The sequence below is a fragment of the Nelumbo nucifera genome, chromosome 2 (genome assembly GCF_055504915.1).
Source record: "Nelumbo nucifera cultivar China Antique chromosome 2, China Antique-T2T, whole genome shotgun sequence".
In the NCBI taxonomy this organism is placed as follows: domain Eukaryota; kingdom Viridiplantae; phylum Streptophyta; class Magnoliopsida; order Proteales; family Nelumbonaceae; genus Nelumbo; species Nelumbo nucifera.
In genome coordinates, this window is record NC_142650.1 from 1,772,474 (window position 1) to 1,792,551 (window position 20,078).

General features: G+C 36.2%; 1 protein-coding gene across 2 annotated transcripts; it reads left to right on the forward strand.

Annotated features, from left to right (window-relative positions):
• The first annotated feature begins 7,333 nt into the window (after positions 1–7,333).
• Positions 7,334–19,618, forward strand: LOC104594495 (transcription factor RF2b). Of its 2 annotated transcripts, XM_010254788.3 has the most exons (5): positions 7,334–8,094; positions 10,090–10,222; positions 10,456–10,509; positions 12,151–12,235; positions 18,852–19,618. In XM_010254788.3, the coding sequence occupies exons 1-5, from the start codon at positions 7,499–7,501 to the stop codon at positions 19,214–19,216; spliced, it is 1,233 nt and encodes a 410-aa protein (XP_010253090.1). In that variant the 5' UTR covers positions 7,334–7,498; the 3' UTR covers positions 19,217–19,618. The 2 variants fall into 2 exon arrangements, with proteins under 2 accessions (XP_010253090.1, XP_010253091.1); XM_010254789.3 differs by lacking the exon at positions 10,456–10,509 and having other exon boundaries at positions 7,337–8,094.
• Positions 19,619–20,078: the final 460 nt, after the last annotated feature.

Sequence of the window (20,078 nt, forward strand, 5' to 3'; positions counted from 1 at the left end):
ACTCAACTTAGAAGTTATATGCATTTATTGTAAATATTATTATATCTTACCCATTTATAAAAATTGAAAATGGATGAATCTTCAACACACCCTAATTTCATATTTCCAAGATTTACCCTCTTAAAATGGTTGAAATCGTCAAGACATCTTGATTTTATATTTCAAGACATTTTGTTGCCCTTTTAGAATCCGCCCCTCACATGCCCTCATTTTAAACAAGCAGTGGTTTATTTTGAGCATGCCCCTCTGCCCTCTGTTATTTCCCTAAAAATTTGAGTATAGTAGATCTGAATTGGGCCATTAGAAAAATCTTTGCATTTTTTGGACACTTGGTAGAGATGAAGTGCAAAGTGTTGCTCTGGTTACGGTTCAGTGATAATGAGAAGGCGAGCAGTGCCCAAAGGAATTAAATGAATTTGGTTTGCTATAAAAAAAAACCTTTTTGTTGGTTTCTTATATATATTGACTAATAAGAATATTTTTTTATGGATCAAGTTCATAACATATTACCATTCTACGAATTGGAAAAGAAGAAAATATAATCCAATAGAACTTATGAACAATAGCACTAAACCATGGTAAACTCATGAATGGTGACTACTAGTATCATCCATCATTTCTAAACGCAACATCCTTCTAACTAGATGGTCAAAACTCTTGGGGTTCATTCCCTGGCATTGCAAATCTTTGATATAATAGTCTAAAATCAACATATCAAAAATATAATTCTGAAAATGAGGTCATTAATAGAATTTATCTCGTCCAACATGGTTGCCCCTTCCTGGAATCATTGCTAACATTGTTGAGCTCATGATGAATCCTTTTGGGAATAACTTTGTCCATAAGTTTTTTCAAGTTTGTGATGAGGACCAGAAAATGCAGATACTCCATGCAATCACTAGAAAAACTAAAGACATTGTTAGAAATTCTTGTGACATGCATGGATCCGTTCATCTTTTTGTTGCCTTGTTATGTTTTTGGTTTGTTTTTTCAATATCTTTTAACATTCAATGAGGTTTTCTCTAAAAAATAAAATTTGGGTTGTGTAGAAACTGATTAAAACCCTTAAGACTCTAGAACAAGTTTCCTTGGTTCTCTGCTTAAGCAATTTATTCGTACCTATTTTATCCATATATTATAATTCAATAAAGTTTTCTTATCTCTTGAATGATAACCTATCCCCATTTATCTATCTAGATTTCTACATAATTATTGAGATCATTTGTCACATTGTTGAGCTTCTTGAAGTCTGTAATGAGGACCATAAAATCCAGATACTCCACGCAATTACTAGAAAAACTGGAGACCTTGTTAGAATTTCTTGTGACATGCATGGGTCAGTTCGTTCATCTTTTCCTTCCTTGTTATGTTTATAATTTGTTTTTCCAATAAAGATTTATGGTTTGTTTTTTATTTGATCTATATGTTATAATTCAATAAAGATTTCTGATCCCTTGAATGATAGCCTATCCATGGTTCAAATTCCTGTGCATCACACGGGTCAGTCTACTAGTAATGTATAGATAACAAATTTTATATCAAAACGGGCAAGCTTGTAGGCTCAACAAATATTATTACACTTAAGGTGTGGGTTAGGCTAGGCCAAAGAACCTTAAAAAAATGCTAAGACACTATCAAAATTTTCATTGGGCTGCACAGTTGTGGTAGCTCATCCTTCATATCTCCTTTGGCTTCAATATTGTCTAAAAATAGTTTAAAAAAAAAACCCCAACAATAATGCATGCATGGGTCACACTCGATTTAGTTCAGTCCAATGAATGTTACAAAAAAATATTTAAGTGATATTTACTGATCTTTAAGTATTTTAAATATTTAAGTGATATTTACAAAAAAAATTGAAACATCTAATCATTAATAAACTAAAATAAATAAGATAGAACAGTAAGAAATAATAAGAAAAAAATAATTATTTTGTTATGTAATTAGTAATAATTTATTATTTTTGTCAAAAAATATTAATATAAATAATCCAAATTACTAAATTAATAAATTAGTAAAACATTTTTGTAACAAATTATTAAATAAAAATCTAATTATTTTAAATGACATTACATTTTTTCCTTAATTAATTATAAGTTTTGCTCATTTCACTTTCCTTGATAAATCCCATGCATTACACGGGTCCCGCTATTTCCATATATATGACAACAATAAAGGAGTTAGGATTTCCTCTTTAATGCTCATAGAATCCTCCTAAGGCTCAGGATCTTCTGCCCACAACTACCATGAAAACACTACCTCCATGTATTGGAAATATCTCCCCGTACATAATACTATATAGGAGGATGAAATATTCTTTATATGTAGCTACAGTATTATATGGATAGACATGAAGAGAGTTGTTATGGATAGGACATTCGGACTCAAACACCCACAACGCAGCTCTTCAATCGCACATGAAGAACATCTCCCATTCATATTTGTTTCTTACCCACCAAATAATCTGGGCCACTCAACCAGTCCTAGTCCAAAACAAAGGTCTCTTAAATAAATTTATTTTATCATTTTTTATATATTAAGCAGTAAATATATGATGAGATGCCAACTATTTTAATAGGTCGTACTGTAGATAACCAGACTGATTTTATTTTAGTGTTGATTTTCATTCTTACTAATAACAAGCTTTACGTTAGTTATTAAGGGAGACGAAAAACTGATCGATAAGGTAATATACATTTTAGAAGATAGTGTCGTTGTGGGGAAATCGACGTAATCCATATGCTTGGGAAAATGTGCCAGCAAATTTCTGCTTGCTAGTTGGGATGCAAGTATGCAACTATGCGTTCAAAATACACTTCAATTGAAATTTTGAAATCACAACTTGTGTGTATAGAGAGAAGAACTTCATTTTTATTTTCTTTCTATATTTATATATTCAGTACTTATGTGGATGCATTCCTACTTCTAAATTATAACTTATATGTATTTCTCATTTATCGGTGTTGAATCTGTTTGTACCCAAATGATGTATTTTCAAATTTAATAAATTTCTTATTTTTTATTTGTTATATATAAATACTAATATTAATCAGGACCCGTGTGATGTATAGATTTTGTTAAGGCCTAGTTTACAAAGACTATAAATACAAATTTGTAGAATAGAAAACCCTACATTTTATATTATTTTTATGCATTTTCGCTGGAAATATTTGTCTTTCCAAATTCAACCTAAGAGAAATTAAAGTAGTTGCCCAATAGTTTTTTCATTTTTTTTTCCTGTTTCAATCTTATGACCTTTTCAATTGCACCCCAGTAAGAGTAGCCAAAGGCTGTACTTAATTATTTGTTTTTATTTTTAAATAAAATTAATTTACTAAAATTTTATTTTTTTATATAAAAAAATCAGTTTTCAATGTCAGCATTCCCTCCTCCTCTTTCCCACATCATTTTTAACTTTCTTTCTTAATTTTTAGTTATTTTAAAATGCTAATGTAGTCTGGCTTGGGCCGCTTGGGCTAATTAAAAGTGTCGTAAGACTCTTTATTACTATTGATATTTTTCTTATTATTTATTGTAAATACACGATTTTCATGCTTCTTCATTGAGGTAACGATACCCACTCGAGTTCAGATTTCCTGTCCACAAGAATTCTACCCACATTTGTGTTATGATATTCCCAATTTACGGAGATAGTATGTTGTGAGTAAACGTAAGCAGGAGATCCCGCGTGTCCCTGCTCCCCCCCAAAAAAATCCCACGTAACGTTTTTATTTTCTTTTTTGATTAATAGCCTGGTGGTCTCATGGGGCTGCACAACAGGGGTTTACCCAACCCCTTGCGTTGGTAACAATCATTAGTTGAAGAGAAGGTTTTTTATATTGCCTAATAATAAGTTGAAGTCCATCCACAGTTACACATAACTGAACCACCGAAGAGAAATTTCTTTGTTGTAGATTGTCTCTCTCTTGTCATTCATTGGGGAGATATTCCCAACTGTGGTGTATTGTGTGTAGACCTGTTTATGGATCAGGTTAGGCTTTGCCTCTTTATCAATAAAAAATGTTTAGGTCAGATTCAGAGTCTAACATGACTATCAGGTTTAGATTTTGAGCCCGAGCCTGGCCCTTATATAAAGCCCGAAGTCTGATCTATACATGAAATGTCTTATTTTCAGTGTAATTTTATAAATTAATAAACTAATTTGTATTTTCTAATAATAAATATATATTATATATAATATAAGTATTTTTTTATTGTATGTAATAATGTTGGGCCTGGTATTTAAATCTCAAGACCAAGCCCGTGGGCCTGAAGTTTTGTCTAAGCTCTAAAAATAATAGGCCAAGCTGGGCCAGCTCAACGAACTACCCTGATCATGAATATGTCTAATTGTGCATAGAGAAATGGTAAAAAATTGTGAGTAAGAGATCTGAAGTGTAGATTTAATGCCAAACACAAAGATACCAACGGGATAATTGGGAAGGTTTCCTATTGGGTTTCATGGGATAAAATATTCTCTATGTGTGTGTCACTGCTAGACCTGGCAATTGGGTTGGGTGGGTCGGGTTCGAATTGGGTCAAGGTATTTCGGGTTGATTCCGGATCAGATTGAATTTTGGATTGGGTTGTCAAATACTAGACCCTAATCCTAAATGTTCGGGTTAAAGAGTAAACAATAAAAAGTAAAGACTAAATAAAAAAAAAAATTAAAGAGTAGAAACTTCTAACAATGCATAAATAATCCCAATTAAACTTGATAATCGAGTCAGCGGATTGACCCATGACCCAACCCAGTTTTTTTCGGGTTGGGTCATTTTTACATTTGGGTTGCTAAATATGAGATCCTAACCCTATTTTTTTAGGTTGGGTTGGATCGGATTCATGGGTTGAGTCAACTTTTTGCTAAGTCTAATAACTGCATAATAACATGTTAAGAGCATAAGGTGTTCTCCACGTGTGACTGTAATCATGTGGATAGATGTAGGCAAAGTTGTCATTAGTAGGAGATCTGGACTCGTTCTATAGCCCTTTGTAGCAAAAAAGATTTATGGCCAAACAAAGTATTTAGCATCATTGTTCTTTTCTTTAAACTCAATAATTGAAACGAAACCTTCAGGCAATATTGCCCAAACAAAGCAGAAAAGTAGGAAAACTTGAAACAATAATATTATATGTTTCCTCCGTTTTCAACTTTCCATCAAAACCAAAAAGGCAAAAACTAAATAAAATATTGGATAAATTACACGGACCCCAATACTTATAACGACCCTCTTCAACTTTGACCGTGAGACAAAGACCCCGAGATCAGTTAAGTCAGATGATGGAAAGTATTAAATTATTAAAATACCCTGTTAAACATACTCTATTTTCTTTTTTTGCCATCATCTCTTCAAATCTCGCTAGCCCAAAAATATCCCCATTTCTTCTCAACGAACAATACTTCTGCAATGAAACTCCGATGGATCCTCCGTTGCTCAAATAAACATATCAAGTTTTTGTTTGGGTTAATGTACAAGATGTAGAGATTTAGACAGCATGGGTTATGTCTCAGTGGATTTTGATGGCCGAGAGCATAAACAAGTTTGCTCCTGATCCTCTGGTCATGAAAGGACTAATCATCCGATTGATCACGAGATACCACCACCGAACATTGATCAAAATCTAGAAAAATAGAGCCCCAAATCAAAACCAATAACCAGAACAAAATCAAGCTAAATTCAACTGGGCTTCAAAAAGGATTCAATGCCGAGGATGAAGACCACCGTCGAACATTGCGCTTCTCCTCATCTTTGCTGACTCCGTGCATAAAGACCACCTTCTCGAGATCATTACCCAGGTCTTCTTCAAAAGGGATTCGATGCCGAGGATCACATCGCTCCCTCGGAGGATGTCAAAGATCGTCACCCAATCAACGGCGTTCTTGATCATAGCGAACCCATATCCCCCAGAAGAAACGAGGATCACATCACTCCGCTCGCTCGGAGGATGCCGAGGATCACATCATTCGCTCATCCTGGGGAATACCCCAGAAGAAACGAGGGGAGAGAGAGAGAGGGAGAAAGAGGAGGAGCAATGTCGTTGGGTTCTCGTCGGGCGCCGCAGGATACACCCACCTTTGTTGTTTCCTTCAAAGATATCCAACGGTCTTTGAAGCATTTCCTCCATAGAAACCCTAAATCTTCTTACTCTTCAGCCGGCGTTTCATTATTGATTCTTTCATTGCTAAGAAACTGTTTTGATCTCCTTTCACCTTCCGCTTTCTTCTCATCTTCCTCCAGTCTTCATCATATGAAAATTTGCTGCATCTTTCCCTAATGCTGAGAAGCCGAACCCTAGCCAGATTTTCAAAATCCTCTTGAGTGAGATTGGTGAAACCCATTTTTAAAAATCCCCTTACTCCCTGAGAAGCGAGATGGAAGCACCACCAGAACTCACACCACTACCACCGCCGTAATGGTTGAAACTGATTTTGATCAAATGAAGAGAAGCGCACCAGGGACCTCGAGTCGGACGATGGCGTTGAGGGGCATCTGGACGCTCATCATGTTGGCAAGCTCCAATATGTCAGTTTGGCGTTTTTTCAGATCTCTGTTGTCTCGTCTGCCATTGGCCGTAAAACTCTGATTCTCGGTTCTCACTCCTCATGTCGTGTCTAATTATCAGAACTCAGAAGGATAGTTTGAGAATTTAGGAGTCTTGTAACAGTGAAATAGAAATCTTTTTTAACGATAATTAACAGAATAATTGATGGCCGGGCCGGGTTCGAGCCGGATTTTGTATATGTATCAATAGAATACATTCAGGCCCGAGTCCGAGTCTGGCCCGACCATCAGGCCTAGGTCTTGAGTCCAAACCCAGCCTTCATATAAAATTCGAAGCCCAGGCCCAAATCCGAGTCTGGCCAGAAATTTGAAAATAATTTTTTTTATTTAATAAAAAAGTATTTTATTTATATTAAAAACCTTTAAAACTCAAAAATAATAAATATCTTCCTATTACTAGAATTAAAAAAGAAGAAGAACAAAAAAAATTATATATATTTTATTAAATAAAATATATTATTTAATATATAATATCAAATTGGGCTCAGGATCAGACCAGTTTTTTTAAGAAAGCCTGAGTTCAGCCCGATAAAAAAAGTTGAGTTCGGTGTTTTAGGTCCGAAACCGAACCCGCTGGCCTAAAATTATGACCAAACCCGACTTATAACGAGTCAATCCGAACCAGTCCATCGGGCTATCCGACCCATGAACAGGTGATGATAAAATATTAAGAGAAGGGTTTTTGTCTCACGGCTAAAGTTAAAAGGGGTCTTTCTCGCAAAAAATGCTAAGAGTCTTTGTCACAGACCCTATAATACGGGGGGTCCGTGTAATTTACCCTAAAATATTCGACTTCCCGTTTAAAGGAAATTGCCTCTCTTTCTGTTAACGATGGACGAAGAAAGGAAACCAAATCTTTTCCTCGTCTAAATAAGTAGAAGAAGAAGAAGAAAGCGACAGCAGCAGCCATACGAAAAGCAAATTGGAACGTAGTAATGGAAATGCTAGATCCTGGGAACCACAACCTTAGCAATTCTAACTCGCAGAGTGCTCAGAAAACGAAAGCGACGGTAATGCTCGGCAACTCGAACGGTTCATTCAGAAGCTCTCACCACCGGCGAGCCCATTCTGAGGTGAATTTCAGGCTCCCGCATGACCTAGATATTGTCGCTGATCCGTTTGATGCGCCCACCGCCAGCTTTGAAGAGATCGGATCGGAGGACGATCTCTTTTGTACGTATATGGACATTGAGAAGCTCGGATCCAAGATCGAGGATTGCACGACAGGGGGAAGCAAGCTGGTAGATTTCCGGATCGATGATGGAGGTATCGTTGACGGACGGAATTGTATGGGTCAGAACGGAGGAGCAGCAGGAGGAAGAGGTGATGTTGGTGTTTCTGGAGCCGTACGGTCTGAGAACAGTGTTGAAGAAAAGAATGTTAGGCCTCGGCACCGGCATAGCAATTCGGTCGACGGCTCTTCCATCTTAAGAGGAGAGTCTCTGTTTGGGGATGTAATGGATGCCAAGAAGGCAATGCCTCCAGATAAGCTTGCTGAACTTTGGACACTTGACCCCAAGCGAGCCAAAAGGTACTCGATTTGATGCATTCTTCTCTTTTTAAAGGGAAAAATTGAAATACGTTTGTCAACTCCAGTTATGCTATTTAATCCTGTGGAGAAACTACACCTTGAAAACTGTTGAGGTTGCCGAAACTTAAGAAGTCATTCCTCCAGAACTTTATACCGAATAAGTAATTGATGTGCAATGAGATTCCTTGGGTTCATGAACTTGGAGGAGGGTGTTGCAGGACCTCGCCTGAGTTTATGATAAAAATGCAAAATACTATTTCTTGTTATAATGTCCCGACCACCTTCTGTACCTATAACTTACTTTTGTTTGCCTTAGGTACTTACTCTTGAGAAAGTTATGGCTGGTTACTGCAGATAATGCCTGGAAATTTTAGCTTTATATACTTTATGGTTCATGATTTCGATCTTGCTAGCTAGACATTTTACTTACGATAAAATATTTGGAAAGCTCAATTTTACCTCAGGATGTAGAATATTGCTGGAGGTTAGGGAGATTTTTAATACGAGTAGTAAGGATAGACTTAGAGACGGATCCATCTAGGTAGACTAACGACCATCACAAATAGGTGACAACATTTAGGAACTTAGATGGTTCTGCTATGCACATAGTATCCCAAATTATCTAGGCCAATTAACCTATAAAAAGAAACAATACATATTGACCATCTTATTAGTGGATCTTCCTGACTGAAGACTCTTAAAGAATACTGCAGAATCTCGTAACAGACCCATTGACATTCCAAACACAAAAAGAGAAGAAAACGAATCTCTAATGATAAGAGATATGAGTGCATTGCCCCATATAATTCTTTAAGCCTTACAAGTGGCTAGGGTAGCTGGACTGACCTGTTCTCGGTATGGATCCCACTTTTATATCCCATGTTTCTCTCACTTTCTGGCTGCTTGGCAATTAAGGCCACAACCTGTTTTCTTTTCTTTTTTTTTGGTTATTAAATTTCAGATCAAAAGATATTAAGGGCCAAACTTGTCCAAGCATGGAAGAATCTTCTCTCTCACAGCCCCAAGAGTATGGCTAATGCCTTCTGTTGCAAAGCATCATATCAAAGAAAGAACATCAGTTTTATTTCTGTCTTCCCAAAATTTTGGAGCATAACCCTTTAGATTGAACAAGAAATGAAACTGACTAGACAGACAAGATACTATGACTGACTCATTACATAGGATATTGTAATTGTCTTGCTGCAGCCTAGATGGTACATAGCTACTACTGAAGGAATTCGGTTGAAATCCAAAGCAGAGACTAAATTAAAACTGGACTGGAACTACTTGTTGGAAAAGACATGTCTTATGATCATGTGCCCATGGTTATACATGCATCTTAAGGGTTTGGTTGAATTTTGGGTCCGAGGTTCTGTACCCCTGTGGGGCCCCTCTTTTTTCCTGTTTTGCTTGGCATTGGACCCTGTTTCATATATGCTTCAGCAAGATGAGAATCCAATTTCTAAACCTCTATGACTCTACCTGAGTACAGAGTAAGAATCACCTTATTTATTAAACTCCAGGGTTAAGCCCCAGGATGATTCCTTTATATTAGTATTGATGGAGCATCTCAGGAGTCAGGGGTATGGTGGAAGTGGTGAATGCCGATTTAATTTTGCAAATTGTAGCAATAGAGTTAGCTAATCTAGGCATCTATTAAAGGAGCTGTTCAATCTAACTGATAGAAGGCAGACTTCTTTGATGACATGGAGTGCTAGGAACAAAAAAAAAGTCTGATTGCTTCATGTTCAGTTTAGTTTGAAGTTTGAACCCTAACATAGTTTAGATTATCTTTGAACATTTGTTTTGAGTTCATCTGGTCCTACTATCTTATTTCAATCATTATTTCCATCTTTGATTATAAGATGTTAAATTTTGCCTTTTTTGTTATCTTTCTACCAAAAAAAAGTTAAATTTGCATCTTAAATTTGGGATTCTAAGGTTTCTTCGTATTTGTGATCTATATTCTAGACATTACTAACTTACTAGATACAGGATTCTTGCAAATCGACAGTCTGCTGCTCGGTCAAAAGAGAGGAAAGCTCGTTATATATCAGAACTTGAGCGAAAAGTTCAGACATTACAAACTGAAGCAACAACACTTTCTGCACAACTGACATTATTTCAGGTTTGTCCTAGACGTAACAGTCAACTACAGTGTATGCCCAACTGCTATTTGAATATTCAGAACCTACTCTTGTCTTTCCCTCCTTTATCCTACAAAAGAATCTGGTAATGTTTAAAAAATGTGGAAACTAGAAAGCTAAACCTGAAGTTTTATATTCTTTACAAAGTACTTTGATCATTGAGAAATAATGTTTATGTTTTATATGATATAAAATGCTGGTGTATTATGTATAGATGTGGATCATATCAAATTGCCTCAACAATTCAAGCGCGTCAAACTCTCAACATGTTTGTCTCTCTCCTAGTTGCATTACATCAAGTCAATGTTTTAAGACTCAAACCAGATCGGATGGTGAGATTGTTCAACCTAGGAACTAGAAGGCATTCTGGTTTTTTAAACCCCGGTTTTCATATTTAGAATAACCGGTCAAAACCTAGCAAAATCATTGAAAACCGGCTGTATCTCAATGATCCAACCAGTTTCCACTACCCACCCAAGTCACTAAATAAACCTTAAAATGCAAATGGGGAGACTTGAACCTGAGATCTCAAACTTACATGCACAAGTCCCAAACCATTGTATTTTTACATATATATTTTCAATAAAACACAAGTACCGAGACTTACACTTTCACCATCCAGCCACCACTTACATGTCTTGCATGCCTAATCCTAGGAGGCTGATTTTGTGATCCTGGTCATGGGTTATTTTTTTTTTCTTTGGGAAAATTCCCGATCAGTACCCTGTACTTTGGCTTGAGTGACAATTTGGTCCCCGAACTTTAAAATGCAACAATTCAGTACCCGAACTTTCAAAATGTAACAAATTGACAATCCAGTACCCGAACTTTCAAAATGTGACAATCCAGCACTTGTCGTTAACCAGTCCGTTAATCATCCATTAAGTGACATTTGAAAAGTCAAAAATGCCCTTCGAATGCCATCTAATTCTCATTAACAATCCAAATGTTGACAAAAAACTGAACAACCTCAAATCCTAGCCTCTTCTATTCAAAAAAGTTGGTGACTGTTTAGAAGAATCTAGAACTTGGGTAAAAAGAAATGATAATTCCTTTGCTGATGGATTAGCTAGACAAGGGGTTAATAGGGCTTCTGGGTTTTGGGCTCAATTGTAAGTTTTTTGTGTTTTTAAGTTAGATGTATTCCCATACCTTGGGGAGCTAACAATTTTTAGCTCACATTCTTTGTAACTTTATTCCCTTATTAATGAAATCTGTGGTTATTGATGAAAAAAAATTTATTGTCAATGTTTGGATAGTTGATAAAGAGAATTAGATGGCATTCTTAGGGCATTTTTTACTTTTCAAATGTCACTTAACGGCTGATTAACGGCAGGTACTGGAAGTATTTATCAAATTCGCCATGTCTACTTCTTTTCCTAGTGTTTTTTCCATTGTTTTTCCTAGAATAGCTTTTTGAACAGTGATGCCAAATAAGGTAGCCAAGGTGGCTTCCTAGTTATCTTAGGCTATTAATAGACACTGAAACTAATGGAATTATTTTTTTGAAAATAAAGCTAATGGAAATATGGGAAATGAATTAGCAAAATGATATATTTCTGGCAACTACCTAGGTATTAGTTGGTTGCACCAAAAGGTGATTTCATCTGATGAAGATGCCTGATTTAAATGGAAAATGCAGGACTTTGATTTGATAAAGATGTACCATGTTAAAATCATCAAAAAATAGGATTTTGTGCTCTTTTGCAAAACATAATATTTGGAAAAGCCCAATACTGCCTTTAGTGATCAGCCTGATTCATTTTGAGCCTTCCTCACCACACTGTTTGATGCTAGGACTTGTTAAAAGTTGTATATTATCATGCATTGACTGTACTTTGCTCATCCTATATTTCTTTCACTGTTTTCTAGATGCTGAAGAAATAACTTTTGTCATATTTCCTTTTAGAGAGACACAACGGGTCTCACTACTGAGAACACTGAACTTAAGCTTCGATTACAAGCTATGGAACAGCAAGCTCAGTTGCGTGATGGTAAGTTTCAATTCCAACAATTTTTAGTGTATGTCACCATGTGCAATCTATTATTCCTTTTTCATGCATATTCCCTGAAAGCATTTGCGTAAGCATCTTATTTGGGTTTATTTGTTCCTTTTTATATGGCAAGATGCCAAGATGTTCTCTATGTAATAAAACCTGTATACAAAATTTAAATTGTATATTGCATGGTTGAAATCATGGTTTTTAGAACCGAACTGGTCAGGGCACCATTTTCCGGTTCGGCGGTTCAACCGTCCGGGTTGAACGGTTCGACACATGACGTCATAAATAAATAAAAATTAAAAAATACTTATATATAATAAAAATACCATAGAAATTTAAATAAAATACAAAAAATACACAGAAAAAATACAGGAGAAAGAACAATACATGAAAAAATAAAAATATCTAAATATAAAAATAATAAAATACAGAAAATACAAAAAAAATACAGAAAATTTTCCAAAAAATATAGAAAATTTTCCAAAAATATAGAAAAATTCCAATTGTAGTACTTAGACCCTTTGGCCTACCTGAAGCATCCATGCCAAAAGATATGTAGTCTAATAACCAAAAACCCAAGGCCCTAATAGAAAAAAGTTATAACTTATAATTGAAAAACAAAATCATTCCTTGAGAAATACCCATTATAACAGCTCAATGCACCTTACCATTAGCTATTTCAGGCTTTCAACTTCTACTTTCTTTGAGTTTCTAGCAAGCCCTTTTAACTTGTATTTCAAATATACAAAGAAAATGGTAAGAAAAACTTCTACCAGGCCATAAGCAATGCAAACTATAAAAGGAGTACTTTCTTTCACCTTACAAAAATGGACCCCTTTAGATGGTCAAGTCTTTCAGAGTTTCCTCTGGACTTCCTGTTCAAAAACACTAAGAAGACAAGAAAAGAAATTTTGCAAAATATTCTATTCATATTGCCATAACATCGTGCATTCTTAATTCATCAAACATAATACTTAGATACTTAAAAATAAAAAGATCATAAACACAAGTAACAAAAAGATCAAAAACCAAGTTCACCAAGTATTAAACACAAATCAAAACTTCAAGTTCAACATAGAGTTTGGTTCACTAATCTAATCATCCAAATTCTCCAAATATGTTGGCCCCACTTCTCAATGGTACCAACTACCAACCAAAGCCAGGTGGTATTTCTCCTTCATCTTCATCTTCATCTTCATCTTCGGGAGGTTGTGTTTCATCTACATCTCCAACTTGGGTGTTGGCTGCATTTTCCTCCATGATTCCCCATTTGCTCAATGAAAAATTCATTATCATCTAAAGAACGAAAATAGAAAATTAGGACTCAAAAAATAGCTAAAATAATCAAGTATGGAAATGTCATTTGAGATAATATCAATGATAGTTACCATCAGTCCTAGCTCTTTTTCTTGATGGTGATTCCATTATTGGAAATGTTGTCTCATCAGCTTTAAACATATCATCCTTCTCAATACCATCAAGTAATGGAGGATCCTCATCATCGTGCACTATCCAATCTTCCACAACATCAACATGTTCATGCCCAATTGGGTCAAGACATTCAGTTTTTCTCCTACAAATCAATAAATGATACATTAAATGCAATGCAAGCATTAAAAAAAAAGCAAGCATGAAACATAAAAGTTAAAACACTTACCCATCCATCACATGCAGGTTGCAATGAACATATACTAGGTCATTGAGCCTCTGGTGCTCTAACCTATTCCTTCTCTTCGTGTGTATACGTTCAAAAACACTCCAATTGCGTTCACACCCAGATGAGCTACACACCTAGTTAAGGATCTGTACAACAATCATTTTCAAATTTGGAGTGTCACAACCAAATCTCGACCACCATTCACCTATATACAATGAAATATAGTTAATTTAATTTATAAAATAAAATTGAAAATTGAAATAATAAACATGTTATAAGAAAAAAATATTTATTACCTGGAGGTGCTGACTTAAATGTCTTCACTGAGAAAGGTCTTCCAAAATTACCACGACAATTTTCAAAAAGAGTAAGCTCTTTGTTCAGCTTTATCTCCACATCATCTGATTTAATTGCAAGCTTTTCAATGACATCAAAAACTCTAGACATAATGACCGGGGATTTAACTTTTGATTTCGGATCATATTGGAAGGCCGGGTTAAAATAATACCCTGCAAGATGAAGCCTCTGACCCATTTGTCTATTCCATCTTCTATCAATGATGTCCATGATTGGGCCATATTCAGCTTTCTTATAATTAAAAAGCTTTTTCAGTGATTCTTTTGCCTTCAACATTGCATGATACATATACCCCATTGCAGGCCTAAACTCAGAATCTGCAAGTCTCAATGCACTAACAAGAGGTCATGTGAAACCCACAATCATTTTGCATTGTGCCCAAAATTCAGAATCCAAAACTATTTGTATTACTTTCCCCTTTGCATCTTTTGCATCGATAGAACTCCGATCTATCACCAAATTTTGCAAATCATGCATGTGTTTCAAAATGCTATCCAATGCAATGAAATTAGTTGCAAAACGAGTGGCTCCAGGATGTACTATCTCAATCCAACCTGGTCTCTTCCTTAGCATTGAGAGTACAAAAATATGATTGTAGTCAAATTTGATAATTCTAGATGCACGTTGAACCACATTTGCAACTAATCCATTTCCCCAATTTCCTTTAACATCAAGTTTAGACAATGTGTTGCACAAGGTGACCAATATATCCATGGAAATTCTGCTTCCAACAATCTTCCTGTAGCTACATAATTTGCAGCATTGTCAATGACCACTTGAACAACATTTTCTGCTTTTACCCAATCAATAATTTCCTTAAACAAAAGAAATAAATTCTCTACACTCTTGACTGTTTCAGAAGCATCTACAGACTTCACAAGTGCAGTTCCTATAGGACCATACACTAAAAAATTAATCAATGTTCGACTACGTCTATCTATCCAACCGTCAGCCATTATAGTGCAACCATATGTAACCCAATCCTTACAGAGTTTATCAACTGACATTTGCACCTCTTAAACTAAATCCTTCAACAAATTGGTCCTACAATTATGATATGAAGGAGCTTTGTACCCTGGACCAATAGTAATAAGGACATCCAACATAGGCTGAAAATATCTTGAACACAAAGCATTCAAGGGAATACAAGCATCACACAACCACTTCATAACAGCATGGTCCACATGATTAATTGCTCCCTTAGATGCCAATACACTCTTAATTCCAGGTTGTGCACCTGGAGTGGTCCGTGGAGCAAAATGGCTTGTTATTAGCCCTGAAGATGCTTTCCCCTTTCTCGATGATATGGTTGGTTTTTTCCCTTGATAGGTATCATGTGTACTAGGTGGATCTATTTCTCTAATCTCAATATCATCGTCATTATCATTCCTTCCACATTGTGCTCTAGTGTCAACAAAATTCATTGGTTGCTTTTCACTTCTTTTTTTGTCATTGATTTCATTCAACGATTGCTCCATTTTGAACCTTACATCATGGGGTACTTTACGATAAATTGCAATCTCACATTTCCTTTGGGCAAGATGTTGTTTCATCCTATTAATCCCTCCCCCTTTAAAAGTCTTTTGACAATAAAAACATGTCATTGACTTTGATCCATTAAGAGGGTCAACTTTAAGGGAAACATGCTCCCAAGCAGAATCATTTTTTCCCCTAACATTTGATGAAATGGACTTTTGTGATGCAACTGGATCAGATGTATTAGCATTTGGACTTTGAGATTCCATCATCTTAGTTCAATCAAAGAAACCCAAATCAAAAATAAATCCCTTCACACAAACACAAAATATAAAATTTAAAACCTTGCATTGACTAAAAGAACCAACCAAAATGTAAAATCACTCCATATAAGCAAAAAATTAAGCAAATAATTAACCAAAATGTAAAATCACTCCATTAGAAATGAGAGTAAATTGCTTGCAAAACTTTCAACATCTGATCATCATATGAAAATTAAAAACAAATTAACCAGATTAATTAAATAAAGAACTAAGCATCTGATCATCAAATGAAGTTTGAGGGTTCAGCAAGGCATATAATCAACAAGAAACTGATACAAAAATACAAGCAGCAATTTTCTGCTAGTAAATCTATCAACTTATCGTCTGTTGCTCCTAATTATAAACTATAAATTATTCACTAAAAGCCTCTGCCTAGCAGGTCTAAAGCAAAATGATGAACCAAATGAAGAAGAAATAGGGGCTGATGAACCAAATGAATCAAAAAAATTAAAAAAAAATCAATTAAATCACAAAAAAAAAATTATACCTTCAGGGTTTCACTGTTGAGTGTTGGTAATGGTGGATTCGCCGCTGGTGGGCTTGGGCAGTCGGGCTTGGTCGCAGGCAAGTTGCCGCTGCAAGCCTGCAAGTGCTGAGTGCCGAGTGGATTCGCTGCCACTGCAAGCCTGCAAGTCGGGCTTGGGCTCGCCAGTGCAAATGCTGAGTGTTGACTATTGAGTGTCGTTGTTGAGTGTCGAGTGCCGCTGCAAGATCGTTGTCTGCCACTACAAGCTCGTCGTCCGCCGTTGCAAATCACCGCTGCAAGTGCTGGATCTTCTCGCCGTTGGACGCCGCTGCAAGCTCGTCAGTCGCCGCCGGATGCCGGAGGTGATGGCCGCCGCAGGTGATCGCTCGGTAGGGTGTGAGGGTTGAGAGGAGTGAGGAGGGAACTTGGGAAAATGGGAAATAACCCTAAAGCTAAAGGGAAAATCGAATAAGGATTCGAACTAGTTGGGATATAATGGGTATTTTATTTTTTATTATTTTTTTATTTAAAACATTAAAAATAAAAATCTTAACCCGCGAATCACTGCCCGGGTCGAACGGTTTAGCGGTTCGACTGCCCGGGTCAGCGGTTTTTTTTACTTTTTAACGTTTTTTTTTCAATTTTCTGGTTTCTAGTAAAACCGGACCCAGATGGCTGACCGGTTACCGGTTTTTCCGGTCCGGCCGTCCGGTCCAGTCCGGTTTTGAAAATAATGGTTGAAATACTATGTGATTGTATTTTAAGAATACCTGGCATTTACTTAGTGATGTTCAATTTGTCTGTTATATTTTAAATGTAATGACAAACTTCCTATTTGTCCTTTGCTTTCCATGTGCTGGGCCAATAAGTTACTCCCTTTTCATGCTTTCATTATATTAATGCAGTTAATTCAAGTGCTCTATGGTGGCATTTTTAATGGTTGGAATTTAGTGCCTACTATGGCACTTTCTATTGAAGGCACCATTGTGAACCACACATCTAAACTTAAGTACTCCCTTGATAATGTTGAAGGTGCCAACTGGATCAGTTGGTAAGGTCTCTGGCTGGTTATAACAGAGTCTTGGGATCGAAACCCACCTTCATCCTGGTTGGCTGTGTTTGGTTTGAAAGAGAAGGTAGGGAAAGGAAGAGAAAGGTAGGGAAACCTATACAAAGTGTTCTTTGAGAAAATGCAACAAGGTTATGTATTTTACCTGGATTATCTTTGAAAGAGAAATCCTTTGGCAGATAATTTTCTTTTTTCATTTCTTCATGTGAGTTGGAAGAGTACCCATTGATGACAGAAAAAGAATGCCAGTACGGTCAAAAAGGAAAAACAAGGCTGAAATCACTTCACTTTCATCTTTAAACTGGAATCAGTTTCCATCAGGGGATCCCATTGGGCCATCTATGTAAAGCCTTGTAATTGTTCTTCCTCAAACCTTAAATGCTATTCCGACCAACTTTCCCACTTCATATCCTCAATAACTATTTTATATGAGATGTATTTTTTTTCTTTGATCTTTCAATCTTGGCTCAGGTTCTTGACAATCTTGAGGTGCCAAGCTTGGGCTTGACTACAATTAGACTGTGTATCCAGTCTTGTCAACGAACCATAGCATTCTTGGTGGTTACACACCTATATGTGTGATCAAAGTTGTAGCTTTCTTGGTAAAACAAAAAAAAAAAAAGAAAGAAAGAAACAGGAGGGGAGGAAAGCAGTTTACTTGAGTCATTATTATGATGTGAGTCTTATCCACTATTACAGCACAATGTGCCTACTGACCAGCATTCACACACACACACACACACCTCGAGATTTTTCTTTTTGTTGTTCTGTTTCCATTGGTACTTAGCTGACTTATTCTGTGAAGAGGAGTTTCATCTCTATTTGTGGAAGCTCCATCTTCTGTGCCTGAAGGTTTGCAATTGCATACTTGATCTTGATATTTTTCAACATAAATGATGCCCATGTTCTGGTTTGTGTTTTACCTTTTCTCCCAATGAGTCCTGACTATGACATACCTAAAAATTGATAACCAATCAATGGTTAGGTTTCTGATTGGTTAGTTTCTAAGATCTGCTGCATATCAGATTTGACCTTTCAAATGACCTTATTTATACATATAATCATTTTCCAAACTATTAGATCACCTGTAAATTTCATTCTTGTGTTGAACTTTCTTCTAACAACCAGTTTTCTGGCCTTTTGTTCCTAACAACCAATTGAGTGGTCCATATTGACACGCCTCTGCCCCCCCGCTCTCTCTCTCTCTCTCTCTCTCTCTCTCTCTCTCGGCATGCTTACTGTGTATTGTTTAAATGCAGCTTTGAATGAGGCATTGAAGCAGGAGGTTGAGAGGCTCAAGATTGCTACAGGGGAAATATTGAGCCCTGCGGAGACATTTAGTTTGGGAATGCACCATATCCCATATACCCCTTCGCCATTTTTCTCTCTTCCACAACAAACAGGTTCTAGAGGACACCAGAATATTCAAGTGCCACAATTTCATCCTTCTCAGTCTAACATGGCAAGCCAACCAATGCTTGTAGCCAACACTCGTACTCTCCCGGAGATGTTGCAGCAAGACCCACTTGGCAGATTACAGGGGCTTGACATTAGTAGTGGGCCCTCACATCTCGTGAAGTCCGAAGGTCCATCAATCTCTGCTAGTGAAAGCAGCACCTTTTAACTTGAATTTGATGTCCATCTGCTGACCTACCAATATTCCTGCTCTATTTGTTAGATTGTCCATAGCCTGACACCCAGTCCCTTGTCAAATCCATTTAGCTTCATTCTTATTTATTTCCTGAAGTATCGTGATTTTTTTATTTCATTGGTATTTCTCTTGCGGTCCAGCTCTTTTTTTATTGTTTCGTTTTGTATTTTCCTTTTTAGTCTTAGTTTCACTTTACATTTATCATGCTCATCTCTTTTTTGGATAAAAGTTCACTTATACTGTGAAAGTATTTTTGAGTTCTTTCTGCATTAAATGGATACGGAGTTCATTTACCTGGTGCTTTGATGTCAGAAAAGAAACACTGTTTAATTCTTGTATTCACTTTTTTTGGTAATAATTCTTGTATTCACTTGACTTGTGGTTTGAATCTTATTCATGTTTTGAATTACTTCAAAAATAAATTCTAATGAAAAAATGGGTGTTTGGCACTGGTGTGTTTTATAAGTGTTTCATTTCTGCTGATGTGTCATGCATTCCACATCAGCAATTCAATGGAATCAGCAAGAAAATCACATTTTGCAATCAAAAACATTTTTATAATGATTAGTTTTGGGATTTGGGAAGGAGGGGTTTCTTGAAACGGCAATTATTGACATTTCTTGAATCGCCCTGAATCACCCTGATGACATGGTATATCGAAATTAGACAAAATCTGACTACTTTTCTGAGATGTCACACCTTTGTCATTATAGATATATTATAATATTAAGTCAAAACACCTTAAACGTCCAGTCGACCTGCATTTTGATTTTATTTTGTATTTCTAAAAAAAGGGTGAAACAAAACACTTGGGAATCGGGGCTCACTTATAAAA

Excerpts from the sequence above, each read along its gene's own strand:
- LOC104594495 (XM_010254788.3), top strand. The coding sequence starts at position 7,499 with ATGGAAATGCTAGATCCTGGGAACCACAACCTTAGCAATTCTAACTCG. Across the intron at positions 8,095-10,089 it reads GACCCCAAGCGAGCCAAAAG|GATTCTTGCAAATCGACAGT; the intron begins GTACTCGATTTG and ends TACTAGATACAG. Across the intron at positions 10,223-10,455 it reads CACAACTGACATTATTTCAG|ATGTGGATCATATCAAATTG; the intron begins GTTTGTCCTAGA and ends TATTATGTATAG.